Source organism: Mixophyes fleayi, chromosome 1 (assembly GCF_038048845.1).
Source record: "Mixophyes fleayi isolate aMixFle1 chromosome 1, aMixFle1.hap1, whole genome shotgun sequence".
NCBI classification, from domain to species: Eukaryota; Metazoa; Chordata; class Amphibia; order Anura; family Limnodynastidae; genus Mixophyes; species Mixophyes fleayi.
In genome coordinates this window covers 232,452,194-232,469,696 of record NC_134402.1, presented here as the reverse complement: position 1 = coordinate 232,469,696, position 17,503 = coordinate 232,452,194, and the positions used below count along the sequence as shown (strand labels likewise).

The following is a 17,503-nucleotide window of genomic DNA, read 5'->3' as shown; positions in this document are numbered from 1 at the left end:
ATGTTATTAAATGCTCATCTGGGCAATTGCCCAATATTAAACCTTTTTCTTTTCTTTTTTTTTAAAAAAAAGGGACAAATCATCAAAATCTTGGACTGGCCCTGGAAATTAGCTACTTTTCGGGAGACAAAAGAGGGGGGGAATTGGGAATCAATGTAAGGAGAAACTTATATTTCAGCCATCACCAGAGGGAGACATTGAGTCTCCAGAATTATTGGAAATAAAGTGTGGAGCGGAAAAAATAGGAAGAAAATGTAATGGGATGGGGCAGCTGTGAGAAGAAGGAAGAGCAGATCAGCACAGAACAAAGGGAGACGTGGACTCAGAGCCAGATGAGGGGGAATTGTAAGGATATCAAGAGCATTTTCTAGGGATTCCAGGAGTCTGTAACACTCATGTGATTAGCACTGCTGCTGTAACTGCAGGAGGGAGATGTCAGTACCTTGCTGATATTACTTAATAATTATTTATCAGTGTCCCGATGAGATGGATTTGGCAGGAAAGTGATTGAAAGTTACCCTGTAACAGGAGGAGAGCCAGGGAAGAGCAGCCTCTCCTGGAGCAGCCGTGTCTGCTCTGTCCTGCTCGCTCAGTCTTTTGTGTCTGGATAGAGAAAGGGCAGAGGGGGTGGCTAGAGGATATAACGGGTCTGGGAAGTGGGATATTTACAGGAAATTTGGAGAGCATCCGGCCACTGAGAGAAAGAGAGTGAGGGAAGAAGAGGATAAAGTGACAGGGAAGAATGAAAGGAACAGACATGGAAAAGGATTGTGCGTAAGTGACTGCATATAATGCTTTGGTCTATGGACAAATTAGAGCTTTAGCAAGCGCATGGATAAAAGAATGTATGCATTTCTTGTGGGGGCTAATTACATAAACTAATCTACACTGTGACAGGAGGACACGTGGGATAAGCAATGTAACATGCAATATAGTGTTTGCGTTATAAATGTGGACAGTAAATTATGTCTCAGGGGTGTTATAAATAGTTTGAGATATGGATTGTATATTTACAATTATTTGCAATAAATTAATGTGCGCAGTCTGCATATAAATACTGACCCTTATATGTTTTTGAAATATATATTTGTATTCTTGTGTGTGTTTAATGCAGACAGTGCAGGTAACAGGTAGTAAGTTGGAAGAATCTGAGTCTCATGGTCCACCCTGTTTAAACTGCATGCAGGGGGATAAGGTATACACCAAATACCATAGGATCCCTGTTAAGCAGATATACATGCTTAAAACACCTCCATTTTTATATTTGTATTCTTAATGTAATATATATTTTAGTGTCTGTCCTATATGTATATATTTTTCAATCTGTCTATATAGCTAACAATATAAACTACTAGTCGTTTATATATCTATATCTTCATATATGTAATGTGGGTATATAATAATATATATAGATCTGCACACTCTTATTGCCATATTGAAATAATAAGAGCATGTTTATCTACACACACACTTGTCTTTTTCTCCACAATCTGTTTCCATGTAGTTCTGTACAGCCCACCAGGCATACTAAGATTTCTTTCTTTTTGGTGTATAATTTATGTTGCAGCAGTTTACAGAACATATAATTTGGAGCACAGGACTCTTTCTCTTCACATCTACATAGGGTTTAATATATTTTAATTTCCCCTGTCTGTATAATGATTCTTTGCAGGCATTCAGATATGGCTGCAGTGTAAAGAAAATCATTAAAACACATATGTATATAGGTTCTAGATAAGCAAAGCAGTATGCTGAAACTAGCAGGGTTCCTGATGTTGGGAAAGGTGTACTGTGTTGCTGGAATCTCTGGCAACAGCAATGTGCACAGTGTGATATTCTTTGCCTAGTACATTTGTTACTGAGGTTTATACATTTGTAAGTGTGATATTTTTCCTGCACATTATCAATGTGTGTAAAAACTCCATAATGATGCAACAGGGTCACTGCCATATGATATAATTTTGTGTAATGTGGTTTCTAATACTACAAGGTTGATACTGCTCCTATAAATTTGAAATGAAAAACACCCATGTGACCTGAAGTCTATTTAGGACATACAATTAACCTCTTACTTTCTTTAACAAATAATGCAAAACAACCTTTTACTTTGGAAGCATCCAGAGTTTGAATTATGTGAAAATAAGTAATGTGTGTTAAAGATTTAGGGCTAGATTTACTAAGCTGCGGGTTTGAAAAAGTGGGGATGTTGCCTATAGCAACCAATCAGATTCTAGCTTTCATTTATTTTGTACCTTTTACAAAATAACAGCTAGAATCTGATTGGTTGCTATAGGCAACATCCCCACTTTTTCAAACCCGCAGCTTAGTAAATCTAGCCAATAGAGTAGAAACAAGGGACTGTTCATGAAAAACACATGGGAGCTCTAAAAGTGGATCATATAGTATGACCCAATTAGTGAATTACTCATATCAGCTTTCACTTGTAGGATTGAATAATTGAACTAAAGAAGCTTACTTCCTGGAGAGCGACTTGCTATAAGATAGAGCCATGCTTTCAAAGATGGAATCCAATAGTGGTACAATAGTAGAACATTTAGGGTTCCATCAGTAAAAATGATTTTCAGTGTTTTAAAGTCTTACAGGTAGAACACCTTGTTCCCTATGTAGTAGTTCACACCAAGACATTTTGAAAAGTGGACAAGTGTGGTAAACAAACTGCATTGTTGATGCTTGTTTTTGTATTTTAAATTGAAAGTACAGCGCAATTTACATTGGCTAAAATACGTAAAAGCTTTGTACATGCTTAAAAGAAAACAAAAGGAAATTGGTTTTTGGCTCAAAATTTTAGTGAGAACGAACCCTTAGAAGTTTGGGATTTTTGTTTAAAGTATTGGTGAGACATATATTGAAACAGATGGCACTAATTCAATGCCAGAAACAATAGGACAAAATGTAATTGTTAATGTGTTGCCTTACAGACACTTTCTCCATATGTACAGATATATAATATGCAGATTGACATTTGACAAAGCAGCCTTTTAAAGTTATAGATTGAGGGCATGTGGAAGGCAAGTGCTTCATATCTATGTTTAAGTACTAGGATTTTTATACATATTTTGGAATTATATACTGAACTATATTCTATGGTCAATAAGCAGGAGGTTATCTGCTTACACTGACAGTTATTGCTGTTCTTTGGCTGACTCAAGATTTCTTTCTCATTGACATCAATGGCACAAATTGTGGAAAGGAATTTCTCCTGGGGAAAAAAAAGTTACTTATTTTGCAACAAGCTGACACTTTGTAACATGTCCCATTTAAAAAGCAATGCTATTATCAACTCAAGTTCATCCACTTCCATTTTCAATTGCAGAAATCTGGGTTGAATTAATTGATGTTAAAAAACACCTTTAACTTCTGTGAATTAATTCAACGCAGATTTCGGCAATTGGAGAGGTGAAAGAATAGACGGAGACCATCATGTTGTCAGTGACTGCCAGGGGTCATGTAATCTGTGTAATGTTTGCATGTATTATTTTGCTCACAAAGCAACTTGAGACAATTTTGAATTCTCAGCAAAAGCAACATGTATACATTAATTTAAATGCCCCTGTTTGTTTGTTTTCAAAATGCTTGGAGGGCTGGAAATAAGATTTTTTTTTGTGTGTAGCATAAGGTGTAGGGTTAATTATAGAAGTATGATTGGATGTGTACATGAACCTGATCCCGTACAAGTTTTGACAGTACGTCACATGTCATCCGATGGAGATGTCATCATGACAATATTTAAAATTTTTGTAACCTTTTAAAAATGATCAAAAATTTTATTTTTAAAAGTGTGTCTGATTCTTTAAACAGACCAGCTGGTCATCTGCAAAGATTCATGTATGTTTATTTATAGGTGCTCTCGTATGACCTCATGTCACTTACTGCTACATTCTTATGGTATCAGAATACCCCTGCTTGGCACTTGTAAAATGCTGCTGTCAATATCTCTGGCAAAGTGACATCTCCTAGAATGACAACTCAGAATAACAGCAGTGGTAGAGAGACTGTTCTCTGAATGCATTGCTCTGCAGAGAGCATAAATATTGCTTGATTGCAATGCTGTGATTTTTAGCAATGCAAAGTTTTACATGTGGATGTAATCACTAGTGCCCTTTTCTTAGCTGCTGTACAGGTCTTATTTTCTGCTGCTCAGATATTTAGGAAACAAACTTTGATTTTCATATGCAGCTTTCTAGCAACACATTACTGCCTGAGCTTTATTCTCCTATTTACTAACAAGTCCTGATCACTACGTTTATTGAGTGTGATGAAAAAATAGCGCTTTATAAGTTAGTATATACAAATTGCAAGTACTCTTAAGATGTAATAGTGCTGTATTATGACAATGCCCATTTGTCCTATGGCAGTCCGTTCACTGTTTTGATTTGTATAGTGCAGGTACACTTATCCAGTAGACAAGTTAAAATTGCTGCTTACTGTACTTTCCAGATTTGTGTTATTTAATACATGTTTTGCTTATCTCCTTGATATGCTTCTTGAAAGACACACTAAGTAAAATGCCCAGGTGGCTGCTACTTGTATGTTTCCAGGGGCTCTTCAGTTTTCCGTAAATGGAGCAGCTCCTGGTGCCACAGCTAGGGAGCAGGGCCACCATTGGAGAACATTGCCTTAGGTGGTAATGCAGCTTTAGAAGATGAATGTTTAGTATAGTAATATTCATGTTGTATGACTTATATAAGGTTGTGTAAAAGACTGATAGCTGAGCCACCATTGTAGTGACTGTAGTGTCATTATTGCCTGTGCCCCATAATCAATTATTTTTAACAACAAAATATAGTATACCTACTGCAGGTGCGGCTTTCGCTACACTGTTCACCTCAGTCACACTTTTAAATGCATGTTCTAAAGTTGCATCATTAAGCTGGTCAAAAGCAAAGTCCTGCAAAGGAAACAAAACTGGTATTGCGATCCAGTCTGTACCCTCACAAACAGGTGGGGAGGCCTCTTCCGCAAAGTCACCTGCCAACGCTGCTTTGAACTCTCCATGCTTCCCTGCACCGGGATACTTTCGTGGACGTCTTGCCGTGACCCACAGGATAACATTCTAGTTTAGGCGTTCTCAAAGATCGAGGTCTAGATCTAGTGGTTTCAAAGGCAGATCCTTTAAGACCAGGCTTCCGTTCATAATATCCGTTGCCGGCATGTCTGACTCACTGAGGACCTCTTTAAACAGTGAGAAGTCTCACCCTAGAATAAGTGGATACGTCAGTTTAGGTGCTATAACAGCCACCACCATAATTGTTTGGTTTTTAAATGTGACTGGCAGAAGTGTTTTCTCATATTATTATTTTTATTATCATAGGGTCGTAAGGTACAGCAGTGCTCGGCAGCACTGTACAGTAGGGAAAACTGGACATACATAAAGGAGATTCATATTCCTCAGTTGTGACATGTATGTACAGGACCTTCATCTTTGGCAACTAACTCATTATGATTTCGGGCAAGGCAGAGCTGAAAACCAATGTAAGCTCACTCTAGTCAACCAAAGCTAGGACAAGATTGCAAGCACTCATTTTGCAGACAGCGGTCCAGACCCTGGATGAAGTGATCGATCACCAAAAATTCAATTTCTTGAGTAGGAAAATTCTCCTCTGGCTGCAGCCATTGTTTTTAAAGATTTTGGAAAGCTCAGCCAATTGTGCTCTGAGCGCTGAAAACTCGTGATAGCGCTGTTTTCAGCATGGCCCAGAAACCCCTATTTGAGCCAATGCCTCATATTTTAAGCATGGATAATCAGAGGCCCGATCCTCATCCAGATCCCTATAAGCTTGCTTGGCTTTAACAGTTAGATATGACACCAGCCTCTTAGCCCAAACTTCAGGAGGCCAATTTGCCCTTTTTGCAGCTCTCTGAAAGGACACCAAGTACACTTATTCTCTTTCGCTGGTGACATTTTCTGCAAAGCCAGACCAGGTGGTACATTTCTGTCATGCCTCACCTGGACTAACTCTTCCCGTAAGAGCCTAGTATTTTCCTCCTGTGCCTCTGCAACTCATAGCACCTGGGCTTGCTGCTCTTGCTGTGCTGCGACCACATTCACGAGGGCTCTCAAAACTTCTACTATTTTAATGTCTACATGAGTTAGGTAGCAGAAATTTGCTTCCCTGAGCATCCCACTTCGGACACCATTTGTGACATGAGCATGAACATCTTCTTGCTTTTTACTTTGCTTTTTATTGTCAGGGTGGCAAAGTAATTCATGACATAATGTTGCACACATTTTCCTTGTGACCCAAATGATAAAGTAACAGAGACCAGCTCCCTAGACACTGGCCACTGTCTGGCATTGGTCACACTGCATAAAGAAAACAGGCAATACTTTACACTCCTCCCACAGCCCTAGCTTGATGGACAGATTGCACTCCCACCTTGCCTTCAAAAAAGGAGTTCCCTGCAGGTACTCTGTTTTGATTAGCCTCAGTGCAGATCCATCCAGTCAGCCTGTTGCTAGTTGTGGAAAGAGCGACAAATCATTTCAAAACTTGTAAGTTACTTTACTATCTCTTTAACTTAGGTGCACTACTGTATAAATGTGTAACTCTGTTTGCAGCCTTTCCCTGCAGATTGCCAGCTGAATACCAAACTCCTCTTTTAGAAGCCTTTGGTAAACACCTCCCTTTTCACAATATGTAATACAGTTTTCTTAAAATAAAACATACTAATGTTATCTGCTGCCTGGGGAAGGTTAGAAGGGCTGGGTAATATATTAGTAGTAAACACTGCGCCCCTAGAACAGACAATTTCTAACATCATGTTAGCACTTTTAAAAACCTTTTTTCAACCTCAACCAACCTTTCCTTGTGACCTCACTGAAAAAAGTATGTGTTAATCTGTTTTACAACTGTATTTATGACCCTTTGTTCAAGCACACTTCTAGTGATAATATATACATATTTTATCTAACTCTGCTAACATATAGCAGAGATATGAGGATGTGAGAATTAAACGAAGGGGTATATTTACTAAACGGCGGGTTTGAAAAAGTGGAGATGTTGCCTATAGCAACCAATCAGATTATAGCTATGATTTATTTAGTGCATTCTACAAAATGAAAGCTAGAATCTGATTGGTTGCTATAGGCAACATCTCCTCTTCTTCAAACCCGCCGTTTAGTAAATCTAGCCCTAAGTGTGTGATTTTGAGCACAGATGCATAGGAAACATGATTATATTTGGGGGACTCCTTGGGAAGACATGTGATCGTTATATCTTCTTTATGAGACTAATATATTTCAATGACACATTTTATGTAGCCAGTTTCTCTGATTATAAATATATACAGCATTCGTCTCGTATGGATTATGAAAGGCATTGTTTTGATGTTTGAGACTTTCCTATACAAATCTATAATGGCGTTGGTGGGACTCCCTCCACAACTGGTACTTCTTGTCAAAAGTATTTCTGAAATCTTTCAGCATGTGGATGTGTGCCAAAAGTAATAATTGACTGGTCCGCTGGACACAGACATCCCTACATAAGCAATTCAATCTAGGTGACAAGAACCAGGTCTCTGAAATGTACACCAATATGCTGTACATTAACCACTAGTTTACTTCAATGCTACGAACAATGTTATCAAAATCGACTTGTGTCTTTGGGAGAGGTCATAATCACGTTAATATATTATTAAACCAATTTCATAATCTAGGTAGAATTTTCTTTGATTTATTATGTCTAGTATAGCATAATGAATATGCTAGATTTAGTTCTATTTTACTTTTTTTTTATGCATTGGGGTATCAATGTTAGGGTGGTGTCGCATGGCCCTTCCAGCTACAAAAGTGCTAACATTCATAGCACGGTGATATGTTGTTGATATGAAATGAAGGTAGTGACTAAGCTCTGAATATACTGTATGCATCAGTTTATGCGCTTAATCACTTTCATGTGACAAGGAAAGAATGTTCCACTTTCAATTCATTGTTAGCATGGGAGCAATTCAGTGCTATGAACCTTAGCATTTGTCTTGCTGGAAATGAATGTCCTTAGAGGATAGATAATCAGAAATAACAGAATCTGTAAAGTATTTTTTCCATATACATATTGTTTATTTGATATTGCTAATACTAACTAGAGGATGACATTTTTAACTTGCCACTTTTCAAGCAGTCTTGCTAAAAAATTCTGCTGCCTTTAGAAAAGGAGGCGAAATATTTAAATTTAAGCAGTGTGATAGAAAGATGCTTCCCTGTTAAAAGAAAGAATTGCAGCATATCTCAAATCCAGTAATTTACGGGATCCCAAACAGTATTTTTCGGTGGGAGATCATGTCAACCAAATCTTATTGTTTTTTGACTGGGTGACTAAAGTAATAGGGGGAAAGGGGGCGTAGATGTAGCTTATAGCTTATCTAGATTTTAGTAAGACATTTGACACTGTGCCACATCATGGACTGTTAAATAAACTTGAAAGCTTGGGATTGGATTCTAAGATGGTTGAATGAATGAGATCTTGGTTGCAGGATAGAAAGCAGTGAGTTGTAGTACATGAAATGCATTCACAGGAGGGAAAGGTTACCAGTGGAGTGCCCCAATAATCTGTATTTGGACCAGTGATTTTTAATATCTTTATTGTAGACATTGCAAATGGCACTGAAGGGAAAGTATGCCTTTTTGCAGATGACACAAAGATACGCTACAGGGTAGACCAGGGCCGGACTTGGACTAAAAATCAGCCCTGGCATTTAAAGCACACAGGCCCACCTCTTGTGGGCTCCATGCACTATATTGTTGCACACTGATGCTGGCGCAGTGTGCGTTGCTGGTGCAGTACAACATGATGTAGTATGAGTGTGTGTGTGGGGGGGGTATTTATTTCTCCTAATGACCCTCAACATTACATTGTTAGCACCCATATTACATCAATAAATACCATGACATTACATTATTAGTAACCAAATTACAGTAATAAATAACCCCCCACACACACTCCTACTACATCGATACCCACCCACATCACAGCAACCAGCATTACCCCGCTTCCCCACATTACAGCAACCGGCATCACCCCCACATTACAGCAACCGGCATCACCTCCCACATTACAGTATCCAGCATCACCCCCATTACAGCAACCAGCATCACCCCCACATTACAGCAACCGGCATCACCCCCTCCCCTCCACACACACCCCCACATTCCAGCAACCAGCATCACCCCCACATTCCAGCAACCAGCATCACCCCCACATTCCAGCAACCAGCATCACCCCCACATTCCAGCAACCGGCATCACCCCCACATTACAGCAACCGGCATCACCCACATTACAGCAACTGACATCATCCTCACATTACAGCAATACCCTATCATACTTATTAGCAATACTAAGCCCCAAACACACTACAACATTGCCACCACCACGCCACCCCATACTACAGTAATACCACCAATTATACAGGCGCCACTGTAGGAAACCAATGTTTTGCTTTTTTCAAATCTCCCGCAAAATAGCAACAACAGAATACTTATACACATATAGGTAACAGGTATCCTTTCCCTCAATTAAATAGTAATGGCAGAATTTTCATGAATCATTCCACATGAAATAAAACTCTAACAAATATATCAGAAAAAACATAACTATTGAATGATCATTTGAACCCACGCGGCCGCATTAAAAGTATTTCCATCTACAGAAAAATGTCAGAGAAAAATATTTTTTTATACTATTGTAACTGGTTATCCGTTCTTTCTATTCATTTTAAATAACACAGTATATTAATTAAGGGGGATAGAGGAGGTGGGTGAGAGATAATTCGATGTGATCCATCAGTTTGATTAGATAGGAAACATTTAGATTATTTACCTGGAGACATCTACCCCCTTGACTCACAGGCAGGGCTGAAAAGAGGAATTTTGGGACTCAGTACAGCAACTTCTTTGGGCCCCCGTCATATTCAACAATGAGAGACTTGCCTTTGGCAGAAGTTCATATTATGCCACACCGTAGTGCCCCCGGGTCATATTATGCCACATAATATTACCCTCAATTCATATTTAGCCATGCAGTAGTGCCCACAAATTATATACCACACAGTATTATGCCACAATAGTGCCCCCAAATAACATTATGCCATACAGTAGTGCCCCCAAATAACATTATGCCCTACAGTATTGCCCAGACAAAAAACTCATTCACAAATAAAAATTGGTACAGCATATCGGATATTGAGAGTGTGAGTCCCAGGAGCAGCTTAATACACCATTTACAATGCAAACAAAAATAGATATGTTGACACAATCACAGATAAAATTTATGACAAGCAGTGTTTTTTCCTCTTAATTAAGTCTATGTACAGATAAATATGCAAGATAATTACAGCGCAATAATGAACAATACAGTGTTTTAAACATCATTGGATACACAGTAGTGCCCCCAGTTCAACAAAGGATGGTTAAAAACACATTGCACATGACAAAATATATGAACTTACCTGATTATGCCATCCTGTGTTCTGTATTCCTACTGGGCACGCTGGGCAATAAGGGATCTGCAGCTGTCAGCTCACACAGTCAGTCGGGAGCAGGGACCAAGGGCAGTGGTCAAAGTGGAAATTTAGAAGTGGGGGTATGGAAAATATAAGTGAATGGAGTATGAAGGCTTGATTTTTTTTATTTTATTTTAACACTTGTCCCCTCTGTGCATTCCCATTCTTCATTACTACTTGTGTTTTATGATGGCTGCTTGCCTGACATTCCCATTCTTAAGATGTCTCTCCCTTTACACTTTCTTTTACCTATGCCCCTGCACCATCTTCTCCTTTGTCCCTCTCACCTTACTCCCTGCACCCCCTTCCCCCCTGGCTATCACCCCTCTTCCTGCACCCCCTTTACCTCTGGCTCTCTCACCCCTCTTCCAGCACCCCCTTTACCTCTGGCTCTCTCACCCCTCTTCCAGCAACCCCTTTCCCCCCCCCTGGCTCTCACCCCTCTTCCAGCAACCCCTTTCCCCCCCCCTGGCTCTCTCACCCCTCTTTCAGCACCCCCTTCCCTTCTAGCTCTCATCCCTCTTCCAACACTCCCTTCCCCCCTGGCTCTCACCCTCTTCCAGCACCCCCTTCCTCCATGGTTCTCACCCTCTTCCAGCACCCCCTTCCTCCATGGTTCTCACCCTCTTCTTTCTCCCCTTGCTCACCCTCTTCCAGCACCCCCTTCCTCCATGGTTCTCACCCTCTTCCTTCCCCCCTTGCTCTCACCCTCTTCCAGCACCCCCTTCCTCCATGGTTCTCACCCTCTTCCTTCCCCCCTTGCTCTCACCCTCTTCCAGCACCCCCTTCCTTCATGGTTCTCACCCTCTTCCAGCACCAGCTCCCCCCCTGGCTCTCCCGCACTGGTGAAAACCCTGCCCCCCCCCTACCGCGAGAATCGCGGCACCCACCGCGTGCAAAAATCCGCATACTCCCATGCAAAAGTCACGGCACCCTCGCGACTCCCGTGTGAAAATTCGAGCACCCCCCCTCTGCAAAAATCGCGGCACCCCCCCCTCCCCGCGATCCCCTCCCTGTATATAAATACATTAGAGACTGTATAAAGAAGGGCAACTAAAATAGTGCATGGCCTACAGCACAACTTACCTGGAAAGATCCTAATATGTATAGTTTGGAGCAGAGAAGGGAAAGGGGGGACTTCGTTAGCAGAGGGGAGGGGTTTCTGGAGACCCAGAAACCCCCCCCCCCCACCCCCCCCTGCGTGCGCCCCTGCAATTTAAACATGCTTGGGATAGATATAAGGATATCCTTACAAAGAATAACGGATCAAATAGGGTTTGAGGTTACCATAGGTTAAAAATTGGGCAGACTAGATTGGCCAAGTGGTTCTTATGTTTCCTAACTCAAACACAAGACTACTAGCATCATCTGCCTTTGGTTCATTAAAAGAGTACCCCATAAAAAAGGAAACAGTGAACAACACCTTCAATCACAAGGCTACATAAAAATGAGCTGCACTTACATCTTATTATCAAGTGGGGGATATGAATTTATAAAATCATTTGAGTAGAGATCTCTTAATGGCACAAATTGGGTCACTTGGAAAAGAAACATATTTGCTAGGCATTTTAAAGAGTCATTGAGAAACATATCTGCCGGTTTTGTGCATATCATTGCAAAAATCATGCTGCGCATGCTCAGAACCGGACAAGACGCAACAGAATCCTATCACCTTTAAGTCGACCTCAAGCGCTAACAACACTTACTACAGCCTACAATTTAGGGGAGTGAGCGGGGTGCGGAATAGGCAGATTTACGTAGGCAGTTTACAGTATGACCATTTCATGCAGCCACGTCCAAGTCAGACTCTGGCACACACAGAAGTAGGCTGGGTTTCTACCGTACCTCTTGCTCCAACTGGGGGGCTAGTTTACTTTCCGAATACTAGTGTTGACAGCTGAGTATGCATGCGAAAACATGTCTTCAATCAGGAGCAACTGTAAAAATGTATTTATGTACAGCGGACATTAAGGACAGATTAATAAATGTTTTTCAAAGGATAAGATAAAATTATATAATATATATATTTCTTATCCACTATATTGTTGACAGGTAACATTAGTTGCTTCATTTTTTTTTTTTCTGTGTGTTCTTTAAGTTTTTTTATATTCCACATAGGTATTGTACATATCCTGCAGTGTCTGGTCTAGTAGAGCAGAGTAAACCTACACCCATAGACAACACCACATGTATATCTTTAGATCTGTTTCATGTCGACTTCAGGAGTATGCAGAGCCTATATATGTGTGGTTTATAACAAATGCACGATGCACTCAGTGGGCCTGAGTCATTAAGTAAAGCAAGGCAAAATAGATACTAAATTTGATCCTGGACAAACCATGTTACACTGCAAGGGGTGTTTTGCACAGAAGGAAAATACTGGCCTTTTTTTCATGTAGCACACAAATACTTGATAACTTTGTTTGTATAATGAAAGTTAAAGTTGACCTAGGACATGCCCTATCCCAACTATAAATCTGTCCCCACATTTTAAGTTTGCCTCCCCCTCCAATGCAACATGGTTTTGCCAAGGTGCAAAGTTACTCCTATTTTTGGCTTTGCTCTTATCAATGACTCAGGCCCAGTATGTGTGCCATAATGACAATGTCCCATTGTTGTAATGAAATTAATATTTGTGACAAGAACCATTTGAAGTTTGCCCATGTAAATGAGGACGTAACTAGAAATGATTGAGCCCCACAACAACATGTTAAGGAGAGCGTACCCCAGACAGAGGTGCCATGTAGAGACACATGTTTCTCTGTGGTTCCCTCAACCAGTATACTGCCAATTACATTGAACTCGCATGGACTGCTTAATTTATAGCTGTGGCTTTGTTCAAAATATTAATGTAATATGATATGAGCAACTTAAATTTGGGAATCAAAATTGTCCTGAAAAAGAATGTTGTACTACTACTGTTTACATAAACATAAACCATATTGACCATGTCTTACAGAGCAATGCCCCTTAAATTAATGAAAACATTCTTAGCGGATAAAACTATATTAAACATTCCTCCCTCCCTAAGGGGTGATAATAGAAGGGGATGTTGATGAAGGGGATAAAAGACAGAAGAGGTTGATGAGAGAGGCTTAAGTATAGAGATAGGAACTAGCTTGAAGTCGGGGAATTAATGATGGTAAGGAGAAAAGATAAGATAAGTATGAGGGCGAAAGAGATGGGTGATTGGGGGAAAGAGGATAATGAAGAAGAGGAGACGTGCACATTGGAACTGAAAGGACAGGTTAATACTCTCAATTCAATTACTTAAATAATAAAATAATCAAATTAGTACAGAAATGGTCTGGAACATAGAACATGTAACATTATTATATATATATATATATATATATATATATATATATATATATATATATATATATATATATATATATATATATTCTATTTAGTAACATATATGCAGATATCTGAAAACATACATTCATAAGCACAAGTATGTGATTTATCATTGTCATTTATTATTAAGGTGCCACACACACAATTAATGTATATATATTTTTATTGGTGGGGGACACATGCAGAGACAAAAAGGAGCAATATTTTGAAAAAAAATCCCATTAAAATTAATAGATATGATTTACAGTGTGTGTAAAAATAAATATATATATATATTGTAACAAAGGGAGCCATTTTTCTGACAAGAGGCGAAGAAAGTATACAAACAGAATAAAACATTGGCACAGTTATGCACGTAGGTTGAGATTAAACCAGGTAAAAACGTATGTGTAGTTTAAAGTTTGTTAACTTACATGATTTCCTCTCCGCAAACAGACAGGGTGTGTCTGTGCAAACAAAGCCACTGATGGGTGTTTTCTTTTAAAGAGAAGGTGGGTGTGTCACCTGTCCATCAAGCTAAGGCTGGGGGAGGAGTAACATGTATAAAAGCTTGTTTGTGCCATTTGTTCAGGGAGATCAACGTTGGGGAAGCTGGCTGGTCTTGAGAGCTGAGCTATGTCTAGCTAGCGTTTAGGGTCTCCAAGAAATGCTGTGAAATCTGTACGGTCTCAAAACATTTACCATCCTGACAATAAAACGACATAAAAAGGAAGAAGTTGTTCGCGTGTGCTTCTGCAGTAGCGGGCTCTTGCCACTATATATATATATATATATATATATATATATATATATATTATATTACACACAAACACAGTAGACAAATAAGATCACCCAAGGATGCAATGAGGTCACCTTATTGAAGTGAATGTATTACTTGAAAAGCCTCTTATGAGCTCTAAGGATAGGGTAAGTTAGTATGTATAGTATATACATGCATCAAGCATGCGAGAGTTAAGGGAATACATGCTAATGTGGTAGCAGTTCTATTTGCATACCATTTGCATCCACTTATCCTTAAGGTCTCATAAGTTTTATGTACATTGAAGCACTACCTAAAAGAGGAGAGTGACCTTACTTATTCTATAGCATAACCTCTTGGGGGCTTATAGAAAAAACGCAGACGTAAAATATGCTGAGCTTGGGGTCTTGCCACTAAATGCAGCGTGCTACATTGCTATAATGTAGAAATCACATTGTTGAAATTAGCTCAGCTTTCCCACACTCTGTCCAATCAGAGCGAAGCCACTTTGTATTGATTAGTGTGACAGACAGCCTGTCATTAGCGTCGCATCTCAAGGAGCATTTCTTCAATGTCCATCTGGTTGTTTGTTTTTGTTCACGACGGATTTCAAGCTTTAGAACAGAAGAGGACACTTCAATGAAATTAGCTGTGCAATAAATGGGTAAAAGAGTGTCAGGAACTCCTTTTATCTATTGTAGTGTATTACAGGTCCCAGCGGGCATTGAATACCAGACACGATGGTGCTTGTAATCCTTTTTCTTTTTAAACATCTGCAAAGTCCATGCTGATGAGCAGACGCAGCACGTATTGTGCTCCAGGGGTTCAGCGCACCCAACACTCCCTTGTTCCGCTTCTCTAAGTGTAGAGTGTAGTAAGGGGAAGATGTGTCTGAGTCTACATAGGTACTTACATATACGCATTTTTCATATGTGCGTTAAGGAAAGGCGTATTTTAGCACATAAAATGGACTTGCACCCTACTCTACTTGAGGCCCTTAATGTTATGAAAACCTTAAAGGCTTTAACAACCTGTTAAAGTCTCTTTAAATTCAATTTTAATTTAGAGCATCTGGGCCTGTTTCCTGAACTATTTGTCATAATGAAAATATAGCTTTTTTTTTAGAATGTTTCCTGTAGAATAAAACAAAGGCACGCTTTGTCCACAAGTTATTGAAGTCAAACAAGCATTCCACTAAGAATCACAATCATTTTCCCACTGAGGACACGGTTTAATGGGAGACTATGGCTGACATTCCAATTATTTAGGTCAGTCAAACATTTTGATATTCACCATATCTGTTAACTGCATTTTTATAATTACATTTGTTATCAGTGTAGAATAACTTAACTCCACATTTTTACTGGACATTTGAAGCCAAATGTATAGCCAATCAAGAAAATATTACAATATTAAGATACTAGCAAAATCTCCTAATGAAATATTCCCCATCGAATGCTGTTAAGACTATTCAAATGCATAGGAATTCAAAGCTGTTTGGACATAGAGGTCAACACAAAACAAGCCCAGAGATCAGATGGGGTGTACATTTGTGCATTAGGACAGACAATGTGTGAGAAGCTGTTTTATGCTGCCATCAGTGTTTTATGTTATGTTTTCTAGCTGAAGTGTTTACAATCTATTGGCTACTAAGCCTTCAAAAGCCAATTTCTTTTGGTATGTTGCTGATTAATATTTTATAAGGAGTAGGTTCAAACACAGACAGATTTTTTTTTTTTTTTTTTTTTTTCCATTTTTCTTTGGATTCTGTATCTTTCCTACCCCTTCTCATAACAGAAATGCATTTCTTTATAATATAGTAACTTTGTAAAGCCATTTTATTTAAAAGGCACCATTACAAAAAAACATGAGAATTTGTGGTGTCCTAAATTGCACTGTGAGTGGTCGATTTATGAAACCTTCTAAAAAGTAAAAGTGGAGGTGTTGTCCATACCAACCAATCAGATTGTAGCTATCATTTTCTAGACTGTACTAGAGAAACGATAGCTAGAATCTAATTGGTTGCTGTTGGTAGAGATGAGCGGTTCGGCTTTGGAGAAATTCGACATATCCCAGTGGATCCGAGTGAAACAGAGTCATGACTCGGTTTTGGGCGCTAATTGCAGATCTCAAAATGAGGCAAAACATAATTTCTGGGAAAATTTTGATGCAAGAGTTTTAGATCGATATCTTCTATATTATATACAGCCCTACCTAGTTTTTTCAAGTACCATTTTAGAAAAGGCAGCTTGTAGGGAGAGGGCTAGCTGCAATGCTCTGCTCTGAAAATAGCGTTCATGGTGAAACAGGGACATAGCAATAGAATTCTGTAATTATTTTAAATCCGTTCTGTAGAGATCAGTCGGCTAGAATAGTTTGCTTATCAATTAGGCTACTGGTTATTGTTACTAGTATATAGATTGTGTTCGATATTATTCTGAACTAAGTAGTATATTTAGTGGAGAAAAACAATGTGCTTTTGCTATATGACTATTAGCAGCAGAATCCAAAAAACAAATAGATTTATTTATCTTCAAATTATAAGTTTTTCTAGTGAAAGTAATCTTGTGGGGGGCAGTGACATCTGAATATTTTTTTTTTAAAGAAATCTGTTTGCATGTGAGTGTAAATTCAACTGAACACCCCCAAAAAAACGGTATATATTCTAATAATTTCTATTTTTCAATACTTGTCAATTTTCAAAGGGTCATTCAGGGACATCTATATTTAAAAAAAAGAGTGTTTACGTATGAGTGTCAATGCAGCTGTACACCACAAACAAACGCTATATATTCTAATCATTTGTATTTTGCAATACTTGTCCATTTTGGAAGTGTCATACTTGTCCATTTTGGAAATGTCATTCAGGGACATTTATATTTGCGTG

At 39.0% G+C, this 17,503-nt stretch overlaps 1 protein-coding gene across 2 annotated transcripts in view; it reads left to right on the top strand.

Moving 5' to 3' along the window:
- The first annotated feature begins 295 nt into the window (after window positions 1–295).
- The window catches only part of HOMER3 (homer scaffold protein 3), an 88,334-nt gene continuing 71,126 nt past the window's right edge, over window positions 296–17,503 (top strand). Inside the window, exon 1 of one of the 2 annotated variants that reach the window (XM_075207500.1) lies at window positions 296–774. Coding sequence is in view for 1 of the 2 variants with exons in the window: in XM_075207492.1 (XP_075063593.1) it covers window positions 743–774 (32 nt within the window). In the remaining variant the exon portion in view is untranslated. The remainder of the gene's footprint in view (window positions 775–17,503) is intronic. The other variant, XM_075207492.1, reaches the window with a different exon arrangement.